Here is a 24,875-nt window from a genome sequence, read left to right as displayed (position 1 = left end):
TCAATATATCTAATGTTTTAAATTACAGTATACTAAGCAAATATTAGTTTTACTTTTTCAGTTTCCTGTATATTTATAACCTACAGTACGAGAATTTTTTTAAAACATCTTGTTCAATTATTTATTTATTTATCTATGACTGTGTTGGGTCTTCGTTGCTGTGCACAGGCTTCTCTAGTTGCGGCGAGCGGGGGCTACTCTTTGTTGCGGTGCGCGGGCTTCTCACTGCAGTGGCTTCTCTTGTTGCAGAGCACGGGCTCTATGCGCGCAGGCTTCAGTAGTTGTGGCACGTGGGCTCAGTAGTTGTGGCTCGTGGGCTCTAGACCGCAGGCTCAGTAGTTGTGGCGCGTGGGCTTAATTGCTCTGTGGCATGTGTGATCTTCCCGGACCAGGGATTGAACCTGTATCCCCTGCATTGGCAGGCGGATTCTTAACCACTGTGCCACCAGGGAAGCCCAAGAGAATTTTTAATATTTTGATAAAAAGTTTTAAAGGTCATGGAACAATTGTGATTTTCCCTGTTGATTATGAAGATTGCTTGTCTTTTTTTTTTTTTTTTTGCAGTAGGCGGGCCTCTCACTGTTGTGGTCTCTCCCGTTGCAGAGCACAGGCTCCGGACGCGCAGGCTCAGCGGCCATGGCTCACGGGCCCAGCCGCTCCGCGGCATGTGGGATCTTCCCAGATCGGGGCACGAACCCACGTCCCCTGCATCGGCAGGCGGACTCTCAACCACTGCGCCACCAGGGAAGCCCTGAATATTGCTTTTTACAGTTGCAGCTTGTATGATTGTTTACTACTATGCAAAGCAAGGACTGCCTGTATTAAAAATCAGCTTTATGGAGTTCTTCAGGACCATTCTGTGTATTAAAGTTTTAATTTTGGGTGTGTGGATGGAGATCAGGGATGCTGTAAACTCAAGTCTTCATCAGGTTGTTCCTTCATTTAAAACCCTTTAATGGCTTTTTCTGTTGTCATTAGAATAGACCAGAATTTTTAACAGGCTCTTATCTCTGCCTCTGTCTTTAGCTCTTGTCTTCTACCTCTTCTCACAGCACTGTGTATTTTTTCTGTTTAGCCCTTATGACTTAAACTATGTAGTAAATTGTGTGATTAGCCATGTAATATTTGTCTAGAATAGGCCTATATTGTTCACTGCTGAATGCCCAGCACCTATGCGCATATAAACATGGGCATACAAGTCTGTTCATTCATTCATTCATACATACAAGTACAGAGTGCACATTACAACTACATGGCACTCTGTATTTTATATGTGCATGGATATATTTTTTTTCTGTGGAGGGGAATGATTGCTTTCTCAAGATTCTCAAAGGCTTCAGTGGTCTGAAAATGTTAAGTCTTGTACTATAGGAATTGATACAGTGAAATGTATACTCAAGCTTAGATGGTATCATTACACATTAAAGATGTTCACTTTCCAATCTGCATTTGAATATTTGGACATTCAAGATATTATATATGGCCCTGAGCAAGCATTTAAAATTATTACATTGTCTGTAGAAGATAAAATTCATTTTAAAAATGGTTATTTGTGTTGGAATATATTAATATAGTAGCATTTAAAAAATCTCTATCAATCTTACATAAGATATAAGACAGAGTAGAGTTGCTATTGGGTGGGAAATCGGCTGCTTGGCAAATTTCATCTTCTAGAAAATTGTAAATTTCTTCTAGTTTTCAAACTGTGTTTTCCTTTTCAAATTACCTATTGATTTTTTTTTTTTTTGGATCCTGATTCAATTATATCTTAAGCTTCTTTAAAGGGGTTTATTTAGCTGGAATCTTTGATTTTTTTCAGGGAAGACTGTTCACAGTATTGCTGTAGTATTGGCTATATCAATACCTAGGAGACATGTAAGCCACTTTAGCCATACTTAGTTCTCATTGGGCAGACATTCAGTTGTTTATTCTGAGCTGGCATAATAAAAGTGAATTGAAAATTGTACCAAGCATAGTTGGTATGCAGATGGTTGGCCTGGTGTTCAGGAAACATTGGAGTTAAGGCCTGGAAGTGAAGGATGGCAGTACTATGCCTACCATGCTGCCATGGTGGGATTTTTGCCTCTGGGCTTGGTGGACTCAGGCTGCGGTCCTAGGACCTGCCCTGAACTTCTCCCTTCACTCCCTTCCTTCCATCCCTGACCTTTTCCTTGCTGACAGTCTTACTACCATAAACATCTCTGCTGTAGGCTAGACTGGAAGAAGGAAAACAAGAAGCTCCAGTCTGTCTTGTCACTTTTGCCAATCATGTCTATGAGGAGGAATAGTTTGGAGAGGGAAGGAAGAGAAGAGGTTGAAATTGCTGACTGAAGTTAGGTTTCTTAAAGTAAGTCATGTGACTTTGCTTGCCCCATTTAAAAATTACCGTGGATAATTGGGAGTTGAGTCCATAAATAAGTACATGTAAGAGGAAAAAGCTTCAGAAAGACTGTAGTTAGTCCCTCACCCTGTTTTAGTGTGTGCCCTGATGTCTTGTTAGTCACTGTATTAGTTTCCTGTGGCCGCTGTAACAAATCCCCCAAACTGAGTGGCTTAAAACAGCAGACATTTATCCTCTTTTAGTTCTGGAGGCCAGAAGTCCAAAATCAGTTTCGTTGAACCTAAATCAAGGTGCTGGCAGGGTTGCGCTCCCTCCAGGGGCTCTACCACATCACTCTGATCTCTGCCCTCCTAGGCACATTACATTTTCCTTTTCTCTGTGTGTGAACCCCCCTCTTCCTCCTTCTTACAAGGACACTCGTGATGATGGCATTTAGAGCCAACCTGCATAATCCAGGATAATTTCCTTATCATAAAATCCTTAATTTAATCACATATGCAGCAACCCCTTTCCCGAATAAGGTAACATTTTACAGGTTCCAGGGATTTTATTATTGCTGCTTTCACCCATCACTCCTCCAGCCCCCTTTTTGTCTTTTATTAAACAGGTGAGTGATTGTTTATCCCAGTGTTCCTTGAGTTTTCATACCTCATAATCCAATGCAATTTCTAACCAGTATATCCACCAAAACTAAAGTTGTGGAGTTTTTTACTGACGTCTCTGTTATTGTTTTTCTACTATTGTGAGGAGTCTGGAGGTGGATGTGTTGGGACTTGGAACAGCAGCTCCACAAAGTCATTAGGGACCCAGGCTTCTTGGGGTGTGCTTGTCGTTTTGCAGGCACAGCACTGCTACTTCGCTTCAGGCAACATCTCCGGGTTTGAAGAGGGGAAAGGGCAAAGAGTAAAAGATAGGTGTTTCTTTTCTCAGAAGCTTTGCAGAAGCCCCACCCAACAACTGGGCTTACACTTGGTTGGCCAGACTGGGTCACGTGTGCACCTGCAGCTTCAGGGGGGCTGGGAATGTTTTTAGCAGTGTTCCCACATCTCCACTCTAGCAGGAGTCTTTGGCTGTTGAGGAAAGGGGGGGATGGCTATGAAGAGGCGGCTTGCAGTCTGTCCTGGAAGGTGATGAAAGCCGCTCACATTTCCTTCTACAGCTACAAGGTTTTTTGTTGTTTTTTTTTTTGCGGTACGCGGGCCTCTCAACGCCGCGGCCCCTCCCGTTGCGGAGCAGAGGCTCCGGACGCGCAGGCTCAGTGGCCACGGCTCCCGGGCCCAGCCGCTCCGCGGCACGTGGGATCTTCCCGGACCGGGGCACGAACCCGTGTCCCCTGCATCGGCAGGCGGACTCTCAACCACTGCGCCACCAGGGAAGCCCCGACAAGGTTTTTTTTTATTGGCTGCACTGTGCAGCATGTGGGATCTTAGTTCCCTCACCAGGGATTGAACCCAGGCCCTTGGCAGTGAAAGGGCATGGAGACCTAACCACTGGGCCACCAGGGAATCCCCTAGAAGGCTTTTGTGTATATGATCACATTATCTTTGTTTCTTCCCTAACGGTTGTGGTGAAAACCTGCTTAATGCTGGGTATGGTGATAAGCACTAAGGGGTCATACGTTGATACTTGCTATGTGCTAGACACTTTAACTACTTTTATATATGTTAGTTGCATTATCTCCTTTAATCTGCTATGTGATCTTCTCCTGGAGAAAATCAACCCACTTTATAGGTGGAGCAACTGAGGATCCATTAAACTGGTAGTAAGTGTCATCATTTCCTAGATTTAAAGGTAAAATTTTAGAGCTTATAATGGTATAGCTAACGCATGGTATAGCTTAATCACACCTGTGTTTTCTAGTTCCAGGTTTGGTGCTAAATCAGTGCTTTGAATTGAGTATGCGCAAAATACCCCTCCCCCCACCCCGCCCAGCCCATTCACACACTGTAAAACAGTGAGAAAGCATGACCTGTAGTCAGGTAATCCTGGTTTTGAGTCCTCCTCCTGCCAGGTACGGTTCTGTTATGTGATAGACAAATTATCTAGTTTATCTGTGCTTCAGTTTTATCATTTGTAAAATGGGGACAGTGTCATCTGCCTCGCAGGGTTTTTGTGAGGATGAAATGAGATATAGGTGTATAGTGCACATATATTTAGTAAATGATAATTTACAGTTTTTACTATGGTTGTCTTCCTATTACAATTCAACGTTGAGTTTTCCTTTCTTATGTAATGCAGCGGTCTCCAACCTTTTTGGCACCAGGGACTGCTTTCGTGGAAGACAATTTTTCCATGGACCAGGGTGCGGGGGGGCGGTATGGTTTCGGGATGATTCAAGCATGTTACATCTATTGTGCACTTTATTTCTATTATTTTTACATTGTAATATATAGTGAAATAATTATACAGCTCACCATAATGCAGAATCAGTGGGAGCCCTGAGGTCATTTTCACTTGCCACTCACTGATAGGGTTTTGATGTGAGTCTGCAAGCAGTTGATTGATTAAGGTCTCTGTGCAGTCAAACCTCTCTGCTAATGATAATCTGTATTTGCAGCCGCTCCCCAGTGCTAGCATCACCCCCTCAGCTCCACGTCAGATTATCAGGCATCAGGTTCTCATGAGGAGTGCACAACCTAGATGCCTTGCATGCGCAGTTCACAGTAGCGTTCGCACTCCTGTGAGAATCTAATGCTGCTGATCTGACAGGAGGTGGAGCTCAGGCGGTAATGCGAGCGATGGGGAGCGGCTGTAAATACAGATGAAGCTTCATTCGCTCACCCGCCTGCTGCTCACCTCCTGCTGTGCGGCCTGGTTCCTAACAGGCTACAGACCAGTACCGGTCTGTGGCTCGGGGGTTGGCAACCCCTGATGTAATAGGTTAATACTGAAGAAATAATTTATTCCTTTTTAGTTCTTGGGACTTTTCGATTAATCTTAATAATCCTCTTTTGTGGTAAAATCATAGAAAAATATTTGTTTTTCTGCCAATTTCCTATAACTCCATGGTGGGGAGGAATTGATTTTTGTGCCAGTTGTGAGTGGTTTTTGCAGTGACAACAGATAGGGGTAACTCTAGTTTCCTTCCTGTATTAGTTTTCTATAGCTGCCAAAACAAATTACAACAAACTTGGTGGCTTGAAACAACATAGATTTGTTTTCTTGCAGTTCAGTATGTCTGACACAGGCCTCAGGGCTAAAAGCAGGTGTTGGCAGGTTGGCATTCCTTTCTGGAGACTCTAGGAGAATGTGTTATTTGCTCTTTTCAGTTTCTAGAGGCTTCTTGCATCCCTTGGCTGGTGGCTCCCTTCCTCTGTCTTCATAGCCAGTAATGTAACATTTCTGTGGCCATGCTTCCATCATTACATCTTTCTCTGACTCCTTCTGCCTTCCTCTTCCACCTCTTAAGGACCCTGTGATCACATTAGTCCCATCTGGGTAAACAGTATAGTCTCCCCATTCTCGAAGTCAGCTGATTAACAGCTTATATTCCCCTTTACCTTAGTTGTAAACTAACATATTCACAGGTTTTGAGGATTAGGACACGGACGTCTTTAGGCTCCATTATTCTGCCTCCTATATCTCCCATCCTCCCCAAAAGACTGAGCTCGGTTTCAGCTTCAAAACTGGAGAAGTCTTTAATGTTGCATACACCTTTTTATACAGTTGAAGTCTGTTGAGGTTGTAGGTTGTAGTAGGAGGTAATGGGTTAATCTGGGATTTTTGACTCAACTGCTGCTGGTTGTGGAAGATGTGAGGGGAGTGAAGGGGAAGTAGTGAAGGTCTGGCCCTGGAGGGGAAACCAGCCGAGGCTGTTGGGTAAATCTCTAGGGAAAGCAGCTTTTAGCATCACTGGTGTAATGGGTGTTGATTACTAAATAGTCCTAGGGCTTTCTCTTTTTTTCTCCTTCTATTTTTTCTTTAGCTTTCCTCTTATTCCTGGATTTTTTTTGTGTGTTTGCAAAGTCAAAACGTTTGTAGGGGTTTGTGAAATTTCTTAGTATTTGTAATGATTTATTTGAGTAATTTTAAATTATTTGAAGGAAAGACTATAAAAGTCAAAGCATCAGTAAAATCTATGTCTGGTTGAATTCATTTTTCCAATTTATTACTTGAGTTCATTACTTGAATTCAATTTACTACTTGAATTCATTTTCCCAATTCAGTACTACTTACTGGTGTCTGAATTATGTCACACGAACGTATTTTCCCAACTGAAAAGTCTAGTCTTTCTAGTTATTTATTTATCCATTCTGATCAATATGCAGGTGTTCACTGAAACTCCTCCATGTGCCAGGCGCTCTGCTTGTCTCTGGAGATATAGTGGTAAACTTGACATAGTCCCTTCCCTCACGGAGCTTACAGTCTAGTCTAGTAGGGCTGTCAGCACATAGTAAACAAAGTGGATATGACTAACTGGGAGTCAAACTACTATAAATCATGGAAGAATCTGCAAAATTTTCCTTATTTTTATTTCCCGCAGTGTATGATTACTTTATTGGTTCAGAGTTCTTTTCAAATACTTCAAAATAATTTGATGACATGAAATTGAAATATAACTATGGCTACTATTTACAATATTGACTAATGTTTTTTGGCTTATGTGAAGTATGTAATCTGAAGTTTAGGTTGCTTTATTTTATTTATTTATTTTTGAATTTTATTTCTTTATACAGCAGGTTCTTATTAGTTATCTATTTTATACATATTAGTATATATATGTCAATCCCAGTCTCCCAATTCATCACACCACCACCCACCGACACCCACCGCTTACCCCCTTTGGTGTCCATACGTTTGTTCTCTACATCTGTGTCTCAATTTCCGCCCTGCAAACTGGTTCACCTGTACCATTTTTCTAGGTTCCACATATATGTGTTAATATACGATACTTGTTTTTCCCTTTCTGACTTACTTCACTCTGTATGACAGTCTCTAGATCCATCCACATCTCTACAAATGATCCAATTTTGTTCCTTTTTATGGCTGAGTAATATTCCATTGTATATATGTACCACATCTTCTTTATCCATTCATCTGTCGATGGGCATTTAGGTTGCTTCCATGACCTGGCTATTGTAAATAGTGCTGCAATGAACATTGGGGTGCATGTGTCTTTTTGAATTATGGTTTTTCTCAGGGTATATGTCCAGTAGTGGGATTGCTGGGTCATATGGTAATTCTATTTTTTTAAGGAACCTCCATACTGTTCTCCATAGTGGCTGTATCAATTTACATTCCCACCAACAGTGCAAGAGGGTTCCCTTTTCTCCACACCCTCTCCAGCATTTGTTGTTTGTAGATTTTCTGATGATGCCTATTCTAACTGGTGTGAGGTGATACCTCATTTTATTTATTTATTTATTTTTGTGGTACGCGGGCCTCCCACCGCTGCAGCCTCCCCCGTTGCGGAGCACAGGCTCTGGACGCGCAGGCCCAGCGGCCACGGCCCACAGGCCCAGCTGCTCCGCGGCACGCGGGATCCTCACGGACCGGGGCACGAACCCACACCCCCTGCATCGGCAGGCGGACTCCCAACCACTGCGCCACCAGGGAAGCCCCCTCATTGTAGTTTTGATTTGCATTTGTCTAATAATTAGTGATGTTGAGCAGCTTTTCATGTGCTTCTTGGCCATCTGTATGTCTTCTTTGGAGAAATGTCTATTTAGGTCTTCTGCCCATTTTTTGATTGGGTTGTTTGTTTTAGTATTGAGCAGCATGAGCTGTTTATATATTTTGGAGATTAATCCTATGTCCGTTGATTCATTTGCAAATATTTTCTCCCATTTTGAGGGTCATCTTTTCAGCTTGTTAGCAGTTTCCTTTACTTTGCAAAAGCTTTTAAGTTTTTTTAGGTCCCATTTGTTTCTTTTTGTTTTTATTTCCATTACTCTAGGAGGTGGATCAAAAAAGATCTTGCTGTGATTTATGTCAAAGAGTGTTCTTCCTGTGTTTTCCTCTAAGAGTTTTATAGTGTGCGATCTTACATTTAGGTCTCTAATCCATTAGGTTGCTTTATGAAATGAGTTTTAAAATAGGCATTATCATTTTTAAGCTTTTCCAAATATTTAATGTAGTGAAGTTACAGATGTTGATTTTCGCAAATAAGGTTTCCAATAACTATTTCTTATATATAAAGTTCTTTAAAATATTTCTAATTAAGGAAAGCCTGGGGGCTTCCCTGGTGATGCAGTGGTTGAGAATCTGCCTTCCAATGCAGGGGACACGGGTTCGCTCCCTAGTCCGGGAAGATACCACATGCCGCGGAGCAAGTAAGCCCGTGCGCCACAACTACTGAGCCTGTGCTGTAGAGCCCGTGAGCCACAACTACCGAGCCTGCATGCCGCAACTACTGAAGCCCATGCTCCACGATGAGAGAAGCCACCGCAAAGCGAAGCCCGCACACTGCAATGAAGTGTAGCCCTCGCTCACCGCAACTAGAGAAAGCCCGTGTGCAGCAACGAAGACCCAGCACAGCCAAAAATAAATAAATAAAATAAATTTATTTTTAAAAAAAAAAGGAAGGAAAGCCTGACACTAATTTTCATGTTTGTTCCTTTTAGGAATGTTTTAAAGGAAGCTGGGCTACTCACAAGTTACTACATAAGAAAGCAAGTAAGTAAAGTCACACATCTCTATACCATTTTTCTTAGAAGTGGCTTTGTGCAGAAGACAAGAATTCTTCCAGCTCCGAAAGCGTATATTTGAATGTTCTGACGGTATAATTCCAAAAGCTAGAATTAGGACATGTTTTGTTCTTTGTGGTATGTAATCATTTAAATAAAACGTGACTAATATCTCTGTTAATCTTGTTTCATATATGTAACATGAAAACATGAGATGGCTGCCACGAGTGGGATCTGGCTTGAGCAATACCAGAGGACATCCTAAACTTTTGGCATCTGGCACCCCCTTTCCTTTGCTAGAAGCCTTTGTGTGTTGTAGGCAAGGACGCACAAGCTATCTGGCTTCATTTAATCAAATCCCTTTTGTTCTTGTTTAGCTTCAATTTCAGTTGCTTTGTCTAACTCAGAATTATATCGCTTTGTTTTTTGGGTGTTTTAATGTTATTACTTACAGTCTAATGTTTAGTTTTCCTTTTTGAGACACCACAAAGTGAAACTATTGGCTGCTTTTTAGCTATTGCTGTCAACCACACTGATCTATTGCTGATTCGAATGGCCTTTTCTGCTTTCGCGACTCATCCTATAAATTCAAGCCGTTAGTGTGGCTAGCTCAGGACAACTCGTCACAATTACTTGCAAATTGACAAGGGCTTTTTTTCTTATAGCACTGCCATCCTTATGGGTGGATTGGCAGATAGTACGTGGTTCTTGGTATAAGGTTTTCTTTCAACTTACTGATCTTGGTATTTTTAGTTCATCTACTTTATATTTTTAAGGAATTTGCTGATTTAATAAAGTTTGGTAGATTGTTTTATATGTGTATATACCTTAAAAATCTCATTGAGGTCAGTTTAACCACCATTTCAAGGAAAAGGAAATAAAAATTTTAAAAAGACATATATTCTGTGGTTGTATAAAGCAAAGTCTACATTTAATGGAAATGCTAGGCTATTGTGGGAGGAAATGTGGTTAGAGATGAGGAAACATGATGTGAATAAATGAGTTTAAAAAGCATAAATGGCAGGATTTGCTACCTGCAAAGTGTAGAGGTAGGTTTAAATATGCCATTTTATTTTATTCACTTATACTTTAAATACCGTATATCGAATGTGTTAGGTATTTTTAGAGCTCTTTGAGCCAATTATTAACATTTTATATTCAGGAACTTAAAGCACAGGGAACTGAAGGATTGATGTGAAAGAGTATGTTACTAAAAGAACTTGGGGCTTCCCTGGTGGAGCAGTGGTTAAGAATCTGCCTGCCAATGCAGGGGACACGGGTTTGAGCCCTGGTCCGGGAACATCCCATGTGCCACAGAACAACTAAGCCCGTGTGCCACAACTACTGAGCCTGTGCTCTAGAGCCCACAAGCCACAACTGCTGAGCCTTCGTGCCACAACTACTGAAGACTGTGTGCCTAGAGCCCGTGCTCCGCAACACGAGAAGCCACTGCAATGAGAAGCCCGTGCACCGCAACGAAGAGTAGCCCCCGCTTGCGGCAACTAGAGAAAGCCCGTGTGTAGCAACGAAGACCCAATGCAGCCATAAATAAATAAATAAATAAATAAATAAATAAAGAATGGGTCTCTACTGCAAGTGTTTGCCAACTCATTGAAGTGTGCTTGTTTCTTCAATATTGGGTTTCTAAGGATAGAGCTATTTCATTATGACTTACACTGCAAGAGAATTAAACAGCTGGTGTTTCCTAAGTAGTTGTTACTGCATTGGACTAAGACGGTTTGTGTTTTACTTATACCTCTAGAGTTTAGTATGGTGCCGTGTTTCAGATTGTGCCCTCTTGGATCTTAGGGGATGATTTCTTCAGTGGGTGAGCTTAATATTCTTGATCACTTTGGGCTGTGTTGGGTAGAGTCAGCCCTCAGCTGCCAGCCCTGTGTCTTTCACGCCCTAATAAATTGACCCCAACTACCATTGTGGATGACAGTCCTAGAGGAGGGAATGGTGTGGGGAAAGGTGATCTCCAGGGCTAAGAAGAGTATTGAGAAAGGGATTAGGGGAAAAGAATGTTGGGCTGGGAAGGAACCAGGGCATCTTAAAAGATAGCACCTCATTCCAAGAAATAATAGTGAAATAATGTAGCAAACAGTTCATGTGAACTGATCTTTAATTAAAGATGACCCATTTATATTTATGTTCATTAGGGATATTGGTCTGTAATTTGCTTTTAATGTCTTTGACTGGATCTGGCATTAGAGTAATCCTGGACTCATAGAATGGGAAACATTTCCTCCGCTTCTATTTTCTGGAAGAGTTTGTGTAGAATTGGTATTATTTCTTCTGTAAATGTTTGGTAGAATTCACCAGTGAAATCATTTGGACCTGGAGTTTTCTTGGTTGCAGAAGATAATCAGGCCTTAGGAATATTTCAAGTGTGAGTTAAATGACTTAAGAGCAGAATTTACTTTTTATGTGTCATAGTAAAGAAGACCAGTTAGGTTGTCAAGCCCTTAAATGCATGTAATGCTGATGCTTGGGTGCATATTTCTTACACATATCTCCTGCCAGAGTTTACACAGTACCATTGCCTTTGATCTGTAAAAGTTGTAGCACTTCACATCTCAATACTATATTATTCTACACTTTTTACACTCACCACTGATATACTCAGTGTGTTTCTTTGCTTCCCATTTTCCTAAAGTAAAAGGTGGACATGGTTGACAAGTATCTTTTTATTTATTTATTTATTTTATTTTTGTGGTGTGCGGGCCTCTCACTGTTGTGGCCTCTCCCGTTGCGGAGCACAGGCTCCGGACGCGCAGGCTCAGCGGCCATGGCTCACGGGCCCAGCCGCTCCGCGGCATGTGGGATCTTCCCGGACCGGGGCACGAACCCGTGTCCCCTGCATCGGCAGGCGAACTCTCAACCACTGCGCCACCAGGGAAGTCCCGACAAGTATCTTTTGAATAGCCAAAGATATGATATAAAAACTCGTTTAAAAAAAAACACAAAAGAAAAACCTCTGTGGGATTCCCTGGTGGTCCAGTGGTTAGTACTTGGCGCTTTCACTGCCATGGCCTGGGTTCAATCCCTGGTCGGGGAAATAAGATCCTACAAGACGCACAGCGCGGCCAAAAAAAAAAAAAAAAAAACACCTCTAAATAATACTTTTTATTCTACTCTTCTACCCTTCCAAATTAGTGTGCTTGAATTTTGGATTGTGGAGGGAAGGTATTAGATAATATTTCAAAACCGGTTCCACCGAGTTTTGTGAGCACGGATTACTCTAAGCCTCACTTCCAAGCTGCCGAAATCATGCATTTATTTTGAGTGTTAAATAAACAAATCTATGTGAAGTGCTTGGTGTATGTACAGTGCATAGTAAGTGCTCAGTAGCCATTTAATAATCATCTCTGGGAGAACTGAGTCAGGATTGTGATCAGAAGGTTCTGTTCCAGGCAAAGCTTAGATATGGGCAGTTCTTTTGTGGCAGCTGAGGCCACCTGCACAGAACCTTTTAAAGAGGAAAGAAAGAAAGGTGTGCTGTACTTGGTACCTGATCTTGCACATATCAGGTACTCTTTGACACCACCTGCAGCTTACCTGGCCCTGTTGCATTGTGATGTTTGAAAGACAGCTTACAGATGTTTGTTTATGCTGTCCTGTGCTTTCACAGTCATTTGAAAAAGACCAGTTAGTATGCAATTTTGTTACCAACCCCCAGTCCAATTCATATTTATTAGATTTCTATTACGTATGTGTCTGGGACTTAGGGGCTTAAATCAGTTGATCCGTAAATAGTTTAAGAAAAACTTACTTCGGAAGAGAAACTTTCCCTAAGTAAATTATACCTAGAGACTAGAAAAGGGCTTGCCATATTTCATTCTTATTTAGATAGCTTTTGGGTTATATTATTTGTTGGAGGTCTGCTTTCAATTCTCTTGAAAATCGATTGTGGAAGGTTCAGAATCCAGATCAGTAGGAAGGAAAGATTTTACATCCTTCGTTTTCACCCTCCCTTGGATGATGTTAAAGCAAAAAGCCTGCATCTTGATTGCTGTTCTGTCCTGTTTCTGGTGAAAATTATTCTTGAAGTTTACGATTCAGACAGAAGCGCTTGATGCAATCACAGCTAAAGCAGGTGTAAGTTGGCCTGCATTTTAAACTATTTTCTATAATGTTTGACCCTAGTGGCAGTGAATGGAGTCCATTACTGTCCTGGAATGAGAAACAGTTTCGTGTGAATGTTAATGTCAATAGGAAAACTTTCCTGAATTTCATAGGGGAGAAAGATATCTAAAATTTAGTAGTGTAGTAGAGCTTTCCTTTCTCTTTTTCTATTCCTTTACTTTTTCTTCTTTTGGCTGCGCCATGTGGCATGAGGGAATCTTATTAGTTCCCCGACCAGGGTTTGAACCCATGCCCCCTGATTGGGACTTCAGAGTCTTAACTACTGGACCGCCAGGGAAGTCCCCTCTATTCCTTTCCGTTATATGTAATATTATAATTGTATTTTCTTCCAAAATAATGTGAATGGATTGGTGGTATTTTTGCATTCTCTTCAATTGCCCCTCAAGGGCCTTTCAATCCCAAGTTGACCACATGCTCTTTGGAGAGAGTACTGGACTGGGAAGCAGCATTTCCACATTTCTGTGCCCATGTGAACCATATTGCCTCAGTTTCCTCATATGTAAAATGAGAAAATGAGAGTAGATTGTCTTTTTCTTGTTGTTGATAACTTTAGTCACCATGCTGTACTTTATATCCCCAGGACTTATTTATCATATGACTGGAATTTTGTACCTTTTGATCACCTTCACCCATTTCACCATTCCTCTTTAGCTTAAGATGACATGATTCCATCTGTCCAAAATAGATTGCTTAAAGGGGGGAGTTTTTTCCTTGTACACGTCTAAAATTATTTGGAGCTTGCCTTTTAAAACCTGTGCTAGCATTACAATAATCAGGAAGACACTGGTGTGCATTGGGAGGTGTATAGGCTGCTACTTGGTGTAGGAGGGATTTGAATTCCTGCCATTTAAACTCCTAGGTTAGTAGTTTTATTTTGGTTTTTGGATAAGAACTGCAGTTAATGTGCTCAGATACCATTAAGGGTAGGTTCTGTGTGAAGAGTTTTAGGTGTATTTCAGTAAATACAACATTGTATATTATTAACTAACCTGGTAGTAAGGTGTGTATTTGGTTCTTAATTTTTCTAATGAATTTTCAGTAACTTCCGATTGATTGTTCCCTCCCCTTATCTTTGCCTTTTCCTACTTCCTTCTATTACCTACTTCTTTCTGTTACCTCCTTCCTGAGAAAAGGCAAATGATACTCATCAAATTTTCTAAGCAACTTAAAATGTTGACGTGAAAGCCATTCATCAACTAAGTGAGAAGTTTTTGTTTTTTACTTTAAATTTGCTTTGGGATTATTTAGAATCTGTTCTTTTAGTAAAAGCACAGAATCCATTTGTAATATCTGCTCTCAGTTGGGAAGTTTTCCCCAGGCTCAAATTTTGTATTTCAAAAAGCAGGCTTCCTATAAATTGACATTGTAGAGAGAATACATTTAGTATTTACTTGAGAAAAGGAGTTCAGCTATGAGCTGTTCCTATTCAACATTGTGTAAAAAATGAGAATATGTTTAGTTTGGGCTTTTTCTCCCAAGACACTTAGATCTTTGAGGAGTCATAGGGATGTGGACATAGCAAGAAAGCGGTAGCTTTGGTGACTTAGGCTAGGGTAGAAGTTTGCTGGATTTTGTGCCTGGGCTCTTTGGCTTGGCTTTCAAATGGTGATAGTTAAAGTATGCTGCTGCTCAGTAGCTTGACCACTGAGGCGTTTCTTTCTCTCATTCATCTGTCCATCTCCCAGAAGATGAAAAGGCCAAGCGAGAATCTGTGTCTCCCTGGACTGTGGAAGGTGATATCAACACTGACCCATGGGCAGGTTATCGATATACTGGTAAACTCAGACCACATTATCCACTGGTGAGTAAATAAGGTAATAAAAATTTAACATTCTTTTAAACCAATTTTCAGTTTCCTAAAAATGATACTTAATAATTTGTATTCCACTTATGAATCATGTGATCAAGATTAAGTTTACATTCTAGCTTTTTAACTTTTATGGTACATTATTTAGAAGTTAGTAGGGATAATTGGCAATCATGGATGAAGTAGAAAAATTTGAGATGAAGGATTCTTTAATATTTAAGAAAGAATGAGGTAGAATAGATATTTTTAGGCCAACATAATGGTAGTGTATATTACTACTTCTCTAAAATTTTTTCAGCGTGATATTCTTCTACCTTAAGTTTGATATGGCTTTTCTGCCACTCCTGTTCCTTCCAGCGTTCTTGGCAGACAGACTTCAGAGTCTTAACCTAGGAATTGACTTAAGTTGAAATTTATTTGTCATTCTCAAATACTTAAATTCTTTTTACTGTTGTTTTCTTTTTATAAAAGGGATATATCGGGGCTTCCCTGGTAGCACAGTGATTGAGAGTCCACCTGCCGATGTAGGGGACGCGGGTTCGTGCCCCGGTCCGGGAAGATCCCATATGCCGCGGAGCAGCTGGGCCCGTGAGCCATGGCAGCTGAGCCTGGGCGTCCGGAGCCTGTGCTCCGCAACAGGAGGGGCTACAACAGTGAGAGGCCCGCATACCGCAAAAAAAAAAAAAGAGAGATACATCTTTAATTTTTAAAATTTGGAAAAATATCAAAGATATAAGAAAGTTTAATTGTAGCTCCCAGAGATAATGTCCAGGAACATATTGGTGTACATTTACTTTGAGACATCATTTTGTTACTGATTGTGGTTCACCAATTTGTTTGGAACAACATGGGCACCTTCCTTGTCTGCATGTAATCTTAAATCTTTAATGGCTTCTGTCACTCTCCCCATTCCTTACATATCCTGGGAAAGGGGGTGGCATTAGCACTAGGCTCGATCTTCACAAAACAGATATGTTGTGATATTTAAGAGGTCATTTAAAACTTTTTTTTTCATTTAAGTCAGCGGTCCCCAGCCTTTTTGGCACCAGGGACTGGTTTCATGGAAGATAGTTTTTCCACGGGGCAGGGTCTGGGGGGTGGTTCAGCGCTTCTGTGAGTGATGGGGAGCGGCAGGTGAAGCTTCACCGCTCACCTCCTGCTGTGCTGTACGGGTCTCTGGCCAGGTGTTGGGGACCCCTGATTTAAATGAAATGAATGAACTTTTGAATTTGGTGTTTATTCCCCCACTTTTATTTTCTTTGTTAGTAGGTTTTTTGTTTTGTTTTTTTTTGCGGTACGCGGGCCTCTCACTGTTGTGGCCTCTCCCATTGCGGAGCACAGGCTCCGGACGCGCAGGCTCAGCAGCCATAGCTCACGGGCCCAGCCGCTCCACGGCATGTGGGATCTTCCCGGACCGGGGCACGAACCCATGTGCCCTGCATCAGCAGGCAGACTCTCAACCACTGCGCCACCAGGGAAGCCCTGTTAGTAGATTTTAATAATGAAAGTTACTTTCATGTTTGAATCGGATACATCTAACCTCTTCGTTTTTTTTCAGATGCCAACAAGGCCAGTGCCAAGTTATATTCAAAGACCAGATTATGCTGATCACCCTTTAGGTAAATTCTGCTGTGCTGTTTCTTCATATTTCAACTTGTGGGCTTGCTGACTACTACAGAGGAAAAGAGTGCTGTTTTAGTAGAAAAGTTTCAGTGCTGGATTTCTAATAAATGTAAATATGTTTTTTCAAGGCACACTAGAACATTTGAGAGCATTAAAGATTCTTTCCTCTCATTAGAAATCTAATCAATTCTGAAAACATTGTTTTCTGTTAAAGGCTGTTAAAGGCTACATTCAACATAATATTGTATTTAGTGTTGTTATATCAAATTCTAGATTTTAAAAATAGTTTTGATTTTAGCATGTTTTCCAACCTTAATTAAATAATATCCATTTAGGAAATAACAGATGGTGGAGGCCTTGAATGCATGCCTAACTGAAGACTCTGGACTGTAGCAGTAATAGACATAGTAGTAATGGTGATGATAATAGTAGTGGTGGTGATGCTGATGATTCTATAACTGATATTTTTTCATAACTGTGTGTCAGGCCCTGTGCCAACCTCTTTACATGTATTACTCCATTTAATACTTTCAACACTCCTGGGGTGGGTTCTATTGTCTTCTCCCTTTATGGTTAATGATAGTGAGACATGCAGAGAAGATAGGTGCTTTACAGCATAGGCTAAAGTTGAATTATGTGAAATTACTGAGTTTGCTTGTCAAAAATGGTTGAATGTGGTTTAATCTACTGAGCTAAGCTACCTTTGCTTTTTTCTCGAAGAAAAAAAGGGAACTGTATTAAGTCCTTATGAATATAATTTGAAAATTTAGTTAAACTCCACTATTTCAGATGAATTGAAAGAAAAGAGTCTGAATGATAGAATACTGTTGAGGATGTATACTTTCATTGCACTGTATTTAATATTCTTGAATATAGTTTTAAATTGTATTTTTAAAGAGTACATAGATAAGGTAAATTGTAATAGGATAAAATGTTGCACAGTGAAAAGTGAGTACCTTTCCTCAGAAGTAATCACTATTAATGATTTCTTGTAGAACTTTTCAGAGATATTTGTTGTGTGTACACAAATTAACACACCCCCACCCAATTATACACAAAATGAACAAACTATATATACCTTTTCACCTTGCTCTGTTATATTTTATGTTGTAAATATTCCATATAATCTGATATAAAACCATTTTTTTTCTTTTTAATGACTGAAGTATTCCATTATGTGGACATGTTACAGTTTATTAAACCAGACTCCTACTAATGTATGTTTAGATTATTTCCAGGTTTTTACTTCTAACAATTTGACTGCAGGAACTGTTCTTATAATTACATATTTGTACACATGTTGAGAGTGTTTCTATAGGTTAACTGCCTGAAGTGAAATAGCTAGATCACAGGATACATGCATTTTTTAAAATTTTGAGAGGTATTATAAATCTCAGAGATTTTTTTGCCAGATAAAAACATATGAGAGTCGCTTTCCCTGTATCTTTTTTTCTTTTTAAATAAATTTATTTATTTTTGGCTACATTGGGTCTTCGTTGCTGCGCACGGGCTTTCTCTAGTTGCCGTGAGCGGGGGCTACTCTTCATTGCGGTGTATGGGCTTCTCATTGCGGTGGCTTCTCCTGTTGCGGAGCACAGGCTCTAGGCACGTGGGCTTCAGTAGTTGTGGCACACGGGCTTAGTTGCTCCCTGGCATGTGGGATCTTCCCGGACCAGGGCTCAAACCCGTGTCCCCTGCGTTGGCAGGCGGATTTTTAACCACTGAGCCACCTGGGAAGTCCTCTTTTCCTATATCTTCCCCAGCTTAGAATCTTACCAAGTTTTGCGATCTGTGCTAATTTGAAAGATGAAAAATGGTATTTTGCAGTTTTTTAAATTTGCATTTTGAGTAAGGTTGAGCATCTCTATATTTTAAAAAATCATTTGTATTTTTTTTCCTTTTGAACTGTCTATTCATATCCTTAGACTTTTTTCCCCCCAGTTAGATTACTTAGTTTTTTCCATACTGACTTATAAATGCTCTTTCTATATTAAGGAAAATAATCTCTTGATGTATGTACTATGAAATGTTTTCTCCCAGTCAAGCAGTTACATTTTTGTCTTTGTAACATTACATTTATGACAAACTTTCAACATTCTTCTGTAGTAAAATTCATCAGTGTTTTCTTATAAGGTGCCTGTGGCTTTATGACCTAGAAAGACCTTTTGGGTTCAGAGAGTATAAAAATATTTTCCCATGTTTTCTTCTATTTCTATAGTTTTACTCTTCTTCTGTGTGTGATAAAATTTTTGGCCCATCTGAAACTTATTTATCTTTAGGAGTTAAGTAGGGATGCAACTTTATTTTTTTCCCAGCAGAATATCTGGTTGTGACATCACGAGTTATTTTTAAAAATTAGTCTTTCTTACTGATTTAAAATGCAAGCTGTATCACTATATTAAACCTTCACGTCTTTAGGTTTTTGGATTCTGTTCTGTTTCATTAACCCATCTGTCTAATCATATGCCATTGCCAAACTCTTAATTATTACAGCTATATCATGTTTTAATACTTGATAGGCCTTGTTGCCCCCGCCTTTCCTCATTTTCAGAATTTTCCTGGCTGTTCTTGCATGTTTGTTTTTCCATGTGAAATTTAGAATCAGCTTGTCTGGTTCCCACAAATGTCCTGTTGCCATTTTTTATTGGGATAGTATTAAATTTATAGACTAATTTTGGAAGAATTGACACCTTTACAATATTGAGTCTTCCTATCCAAGAACAGGGTATGTTTTTCTTTCCTTCATTAGGCCTTTTTAATGTTAAGTTATTCCTGGATACTTTATCTTTTTAAGTTATTCTTGTGAATATAATATCTTCTGTATTTTTTGCTTGTTTGTATATGGGAAAGTTATTGATTTTTATATATTTTTCTTATCTGCCAACTTGCCGAATTCTTATTTCTAGTCATTTACCAGGTATTCCCTTGTTCTAGGGATATATAATCATATCTGAAATTGATAAGGAGTTTTTCCTTTTCTTCCTAATTTTATATGTCTTGTTTCTTTCTCTCGTTTAGTACATCTGCTAGTATTGTCAGAACAGTGCTAAAAATACTAGTGCTGATAGTGGGCATTCCATGATGTTGGTTCTTGGCTTGAGATTTATATTTATCATGTAAAAGTGGTAGCTGGCTATGTTATCAGAATTATCTTTCTAGATGATCATTTATTTTTCATTACTTAATCTATGGCTATGATGAATTATATTAATAGTTTAATATTGAACTATCCTTGCCTTTCCAATATGAATCTCACTGAAGTCATGCTGTACTATGTTTTCTGGATTCTGTTTGATAATATTTTATTTGGTATTGTTATATCAGCATTTATAAAAAGAGTAGTTTATGGTTATATTCTTTTTGTCAGATTTTGAAATAATTATTATACTGGCTTTAATGCTTTTAAATGTATGAATAACTTCAATTAAGCTAATTTTATTAGTGAAAATTCTTAGGGCAGTATTTTTCAAACTTTTTTGACTATGACCCAGAGAACTGTATTTTATAGCATGATCTGTGTATATGTGTGTGTGTATAAATTAACAGTCAAACATTTTACAACAGCACTTACTTGCTTACTTACTTACCCTGTATGATATAGTCTATTATTTTCTATTCCATTTATTTACTATAAAAAATATTAGTCATAGCCCACTAACAGCCACTAAAGGGTCACAAACTGCCATTTAAAAAACACTGACTTAGGTTCCGGTTTCAAAAAAGAAATGAGTGTAATTAATTTATCAGTTGTTGATGATATACTTGCTTCATGAGATGATGATCATGAAAACAGTTATAAATTGTATGGTGCTCTTCAAATGAGAATCATTTACTGACCTTATTAACACACTCCCTGGCAAATAATAAGTACTCCATCTTGAATGATTTCTCATAGATTTAGAAATTTGTTCTTTAAAATTGTTCTTTCAGTTTGTTTAGCAAATTTCATGTTGCAAGTAGTTTTTCAGAAAACCTGACCTGGACCCTCCCATATTATGAAATACCATTGTGTGAAATAGTGAGACCTGACTATTATTATATCACCTAGGGGATAATTACGCTAATATATACTACGTCTTTTTGTTCATTTTGGTTTTACTTACTGATTTTCTTTACCAGGAATGTCTGAATCTGAGCAGGCTCTTAAAGGTACTTCTCAAATTAAGTTACTCTCATCTGAAGATATAGAAGGGATGCGACTCGTATGTAGGGTAAGAGTTTTTTTCTCCCGCCCATGGGATAGAACATGTTTAAGTAGTTATAACAGATGAAGTCAATGATTTGCTCATTTATAAAGGTAGCAAATGTTACATAGTAAAACTGTGACTAGCCATATTTACTTTATTTTTAAATTTATTTACTTTTTGAAGTATAGTTGATTTACAATGTTGTGTTAATTTCTGCTGTACAGCAAAGTGACTCAGTTATACATACATTCTTTTTTATATTCTTTTCCATTATGGTTTATTCCAGGATATTGAATATAGTTCCCTGTGCTGTACAGTAGGACCTTGTTGTTTATCCATTCTACATGTAATAGTTATTTTCTGTGGTTCTTTGAGGAAAATCATTCATCTATTCTTTTATTTCCCCCCCTTCCCTTCCCCGTTGTAGAATTGTGAGAAGCTTCAAACTTCATCAGTTCATTATTGTTTAGATTACTTAGGATGTGCATTTTCACATAGAAATCAGTCAGATGTACTTATTAAGCTATTTTCTAGTTAGCCCAATTTTATTTATATGTTTACACACACATGCATACACTTTTATTAATGGGTGTTAGAAATACATACAAATGGTTGTAAACTGAAAATTCAGGATTATAATATGCAAAGTGAGGTTCGTATTATCAATATCCTACAAAATCTTAGTCCAAAGGGTACAGATTTCTATTTCTATTTCATTTCTTCTTGAATGTATGAAGTGTTTCTCTTTTACAGCTTGCCAGAGAAGTACTGGACATTGCTGCTGATATGATTAAACCAGGTGTAACTACTGAAGAAATAGATCATGCTGTACACTTAGTAAGAATTTTAATTTTATGCTTTGAAAAATTTTTTCATACTGTTTAGTCTAAAACATTAAAGTAAAAAATTAAGTAAAAATTAAGTAAACCTAAGTTCTGAATATCTACACTTGGCTAATTTGAAAGCAAAGTTTTCACTTTGTTTCAAATATAGGAAGTATTCAACAGTCATTATTCCCATCTTTAAGTATCTGTGGTATTGGGGTCTGAGGTAAGCTTGAAATATCTTGTTTCTGAAACCTCACATTTCATAACATTTTAGTTTAGCTTTTATAAGATGATTAGCTTTATTAGCGCTTTAAGTAAATCACACTACCACATGCATCAAATATTTTGAAATAAAAAAGAATATAACTTCTGAAACAAGATTAGTAGGAAAACATCTTCCTTTTTATATCTGTAATAACAAGGCCACAAACAGACCAGATACATGTTTGTAGTAAATATGGTATAGGTATACTTTTAAAATAAAGATTGCTTATCCACCAAAGAGAGACCTTAAAACCCTTTAGTAAATAAATATTCATGATCATAAAAAAAAACAAAAAAAAAATACCCTACAGTAGATGAGTACATATATGATATGATTAGGTTGTTCATAGTAGAAGAATAATAATTAGTTAATAAATCACATGGAAAACTAGTTAAACCTGCTCTGGTAATCAAACAAATGCAAGTCATAAAGACCTACTAAATTAGTAAGTATTTTAAAGATGTTTATGTCCATTGCCTACGGGAAGATGGTGAAATTGGTACTCCTTTGCATGGTGGTGGTATTGTAAATTGGAACTATCCTTTTGGAAGGAAATTTGACAATGTGTCTTGAGCTATAAAAATGTTTAGAACATTTTTTCATTTGGAATTTTATAAATCCTGATTTTTGGGTATTGTTCCACGTTATAAAGTACAGTTGACCCTTGAACAACACAGGTTTGAACTGCATGGATCTTTTTTTTTTTTTTTAGTATTTATTTATTTATTTGGTTGCACCAGGTCTTAGTTGCAGTGGGCTCCTTAGTTGCAGCTCCAGGGCTCCTTAGTTGCTGCTCACCAGCTCCTTAGTTGTGACAGGTGAGCTCCTTAGTTGTGGCATGCATGTGGGATCTAGTTCCCTGACCAGGGATCGAACCCGGGCCCCCTGCATTGGGAGCGCAGAGTCTTATCCACTGCGCCACCAGGGAAGTCCCTGCATGGATCTTTTCATGTGATGAAAAAGATCTTTCATCTTTTTTTAATAAATATATATATCTACTGTAAATGTATTTTCTCTTCCTTTTGATTTTTAAAAAAAGTTTAATTAAAAATTAAAATAATTCTTTGGCCTCACCACGTGGCATTCTTTTTTTTCTTATGATTTTTAGAATAGTATTTTCTTTTCTCTAGCTTACTTTATTGTAAGAGTACAGTATATAATACAAAGAATTATATAATATAAAGAATACAGTATATAACACATACAAAATATGTGTTAAACTGTCTGTTATTGGTAAGGTCAACAGTAGGGTATTAGTAAAGTTTTGGGGGAGTCAAGTTATATGTGGAATTTGGACTGCGCAGGGGGTCAGTGCCCCTCCCCCTCCCCCTCCATCCTTCCCGCACCCCCTGTGGCCCCAGGTTGTTCGTGTCAGCTGTATGTGGTATGCATTAATAGCAGTTTGAATGCTTCCTATAGGCCAGGTGCTCTTTTACGTGCTTCTTTTATTAACTCATTTAATTTCCCCAGCAACTCAATGAGATAGATGCTACTGTCATCTCCATCTTATAGATAAGGAAACTGAGGCAGAGAGAGGTTAAGTTGCCCAGGGTTACACAACTTGTAAGTAATGGAGTTGGCATTTTCAGTCAACGCAATCTGCTTCTGTGTGCTCTTAACTAGTATTTATACTGCTGTAAGAAATACAGAAGCATATCGTTAAATATAAGGAAAAATGATAGGCATGTAGTTATTGATCATAATATTTTTTTGTAATTGAGGAAACTAATATAAATTTTCAATACTAGAATTGCCAATAAAATTATAGTACATTCCACAAAGTGTATTCTAGGCAACTATTTTAAAATTATTTGTAGGAAGGCTGTGGCAATGTGGAAAGAGAAATTATGTATGCTATGACTACCACTGTATAAAAACATCCAAGTAAAATAAGACTTATTTATGGGGAACCAGATCATTTTCTTAGAGTTTCTTTTGTTGTTCCACATGAATGTAGTGGTTAAAATGTCTCAGGGAATACTTTACCATCTCTTAATTATTACTAGTATTTATTTTTATTTTTATTACTTTTATTTTATTATTAGGGATAGAGGCTTGTTTCTATATAAGAAATTATAATTACATTAAGTGTGCACATTAATTTAAAATTTAAATAATATGTTTTTAATAAGGAGTAGGTAATTCTAAAATAAAATCTTCATATAGTGACATCTGTATATGTAAATATTTGAAATATGTGAATTTTCTTTTCCTTTGCGATTATCAAGTAAACTGGTTTGCCTGTGGTCTGACTTATAAACCCTACTATTTATCTGCTGTTTAAGGTAATAGCTACTAGTATTTCTAAAATAAAATCTTAAATAAGTTCTTCATTAGGAGCATTTGTACAACAAAATTTTCCACGTTTTTCAAATTTTAAAATGATTAATTGTATACAGATTAACTTTTTCTTTGGCACATTCCAGATTATTCTCTCCGTATTTTTAATTTATTATAGGCATGCATTGCAAGAAATTGCTATCCTTCTCCCCTGAATTATTATAATTTCCCAAAGTCTTGTTGTACTTCAGTGAATGAGGTGATCTGCCATGGAATTCCAGACAGACGGCCCTTGCAAGAAGGTGATATTGTTAATGGTAAGAAATAAGTGTGACTTTTGTCACAGTTAGCAAAGAAACAGCAAGGCTTTGGGAGTCTAACAGTGACTTGCATTTTCTTCACTTGCTTCCTGTCTTTTACTTTTGTCATATTTAAAACTTAAAATAAATTGAAAATCTCTGGAAACCTATTTTATGGTTTTAAGATGTTTACCTGCTTTCAAGGTGCTTCTAGTATGATGTGCTTGATACAGGTTCTTTAATGCAGATGACCATTATGTGATTGGTAAGTAGGGGAAAGATGTCAGTGAAGTGTGGAAGTAATGTTGATTCAAGTGGGATTTTTTTTTGCTTATTCCTTTTAGTCCACTATTGGTTTTGAAGAAATCAGGGCAGGCTTTCTTACAGATAAAGAGAAATCATTAGTAATATATGAAGCTCTTAAGAAAAAAAGCTAAAAGTTCTGCAGAAGTATTGTCCTTGATGTAAGAA

At 38.3% G+C, this 24,875-nt stretch overlaps 1 protein-coding gene across 2 annotated transcripts in view; it reads left to right on the top strand.

The window, feature by feature from the left end:
- Window positions 1-24,875, top strand: part of METAP1 (methionyl aminopeptidase 1) — a 68,014-nt gene that overhangs the window by 27,906 nt on the left and 15,233 nt on the right. For both annotated transcript variants that reach the window (XM_022582401.3, XM_089911320.1), the window contains exons 2-7: window positions 8,905-8,956; window positions 14,802-14,917; window positions 16,482-16,542; window positions 20,666-20,757; window positions 21,487-21,570; window positions 24,284-24,422. In XM_022582401.3, coding sequence (XP_022438109.1) covers window positions 8,905-8,956; window positions 14,802-14,917; window positions 16,482-16,542; window positions 20,666-20,757; window positions 21,487-21,570; window positions 24,284-24,422 — 544 coding nt within the window. The remainder of the gene's footprint in view (window positions 1-8,904; window positions 8,957-14,801; window positions 14,918-16,481; window positions 16,543-20,665; window positions 20,758-21,486; window positions 21,571-24,283; window positions 24,423-24,875) is intronic.

Source organism: Delphinapterus leucas, chromosome 5 (assembly GCF_059928025.1).
Source record: "Delphinapterus leucas isolate spDelLeu-1000000601 "Yukka" chromosome 5, BTC_Dleu_Yukka2, whole genome shotgun sequence".
NCBI classification, from domain to species: domain Eukaryota; kingdom Metazoa; phylum Chordata; class Mammalia; order Artiodactyla; family Monodontidae; genus Delphinapterus; species Delphinapterus leucas.
This window is presented reverse-complemented; position numbering and strand designations above follow the sequence as displayed.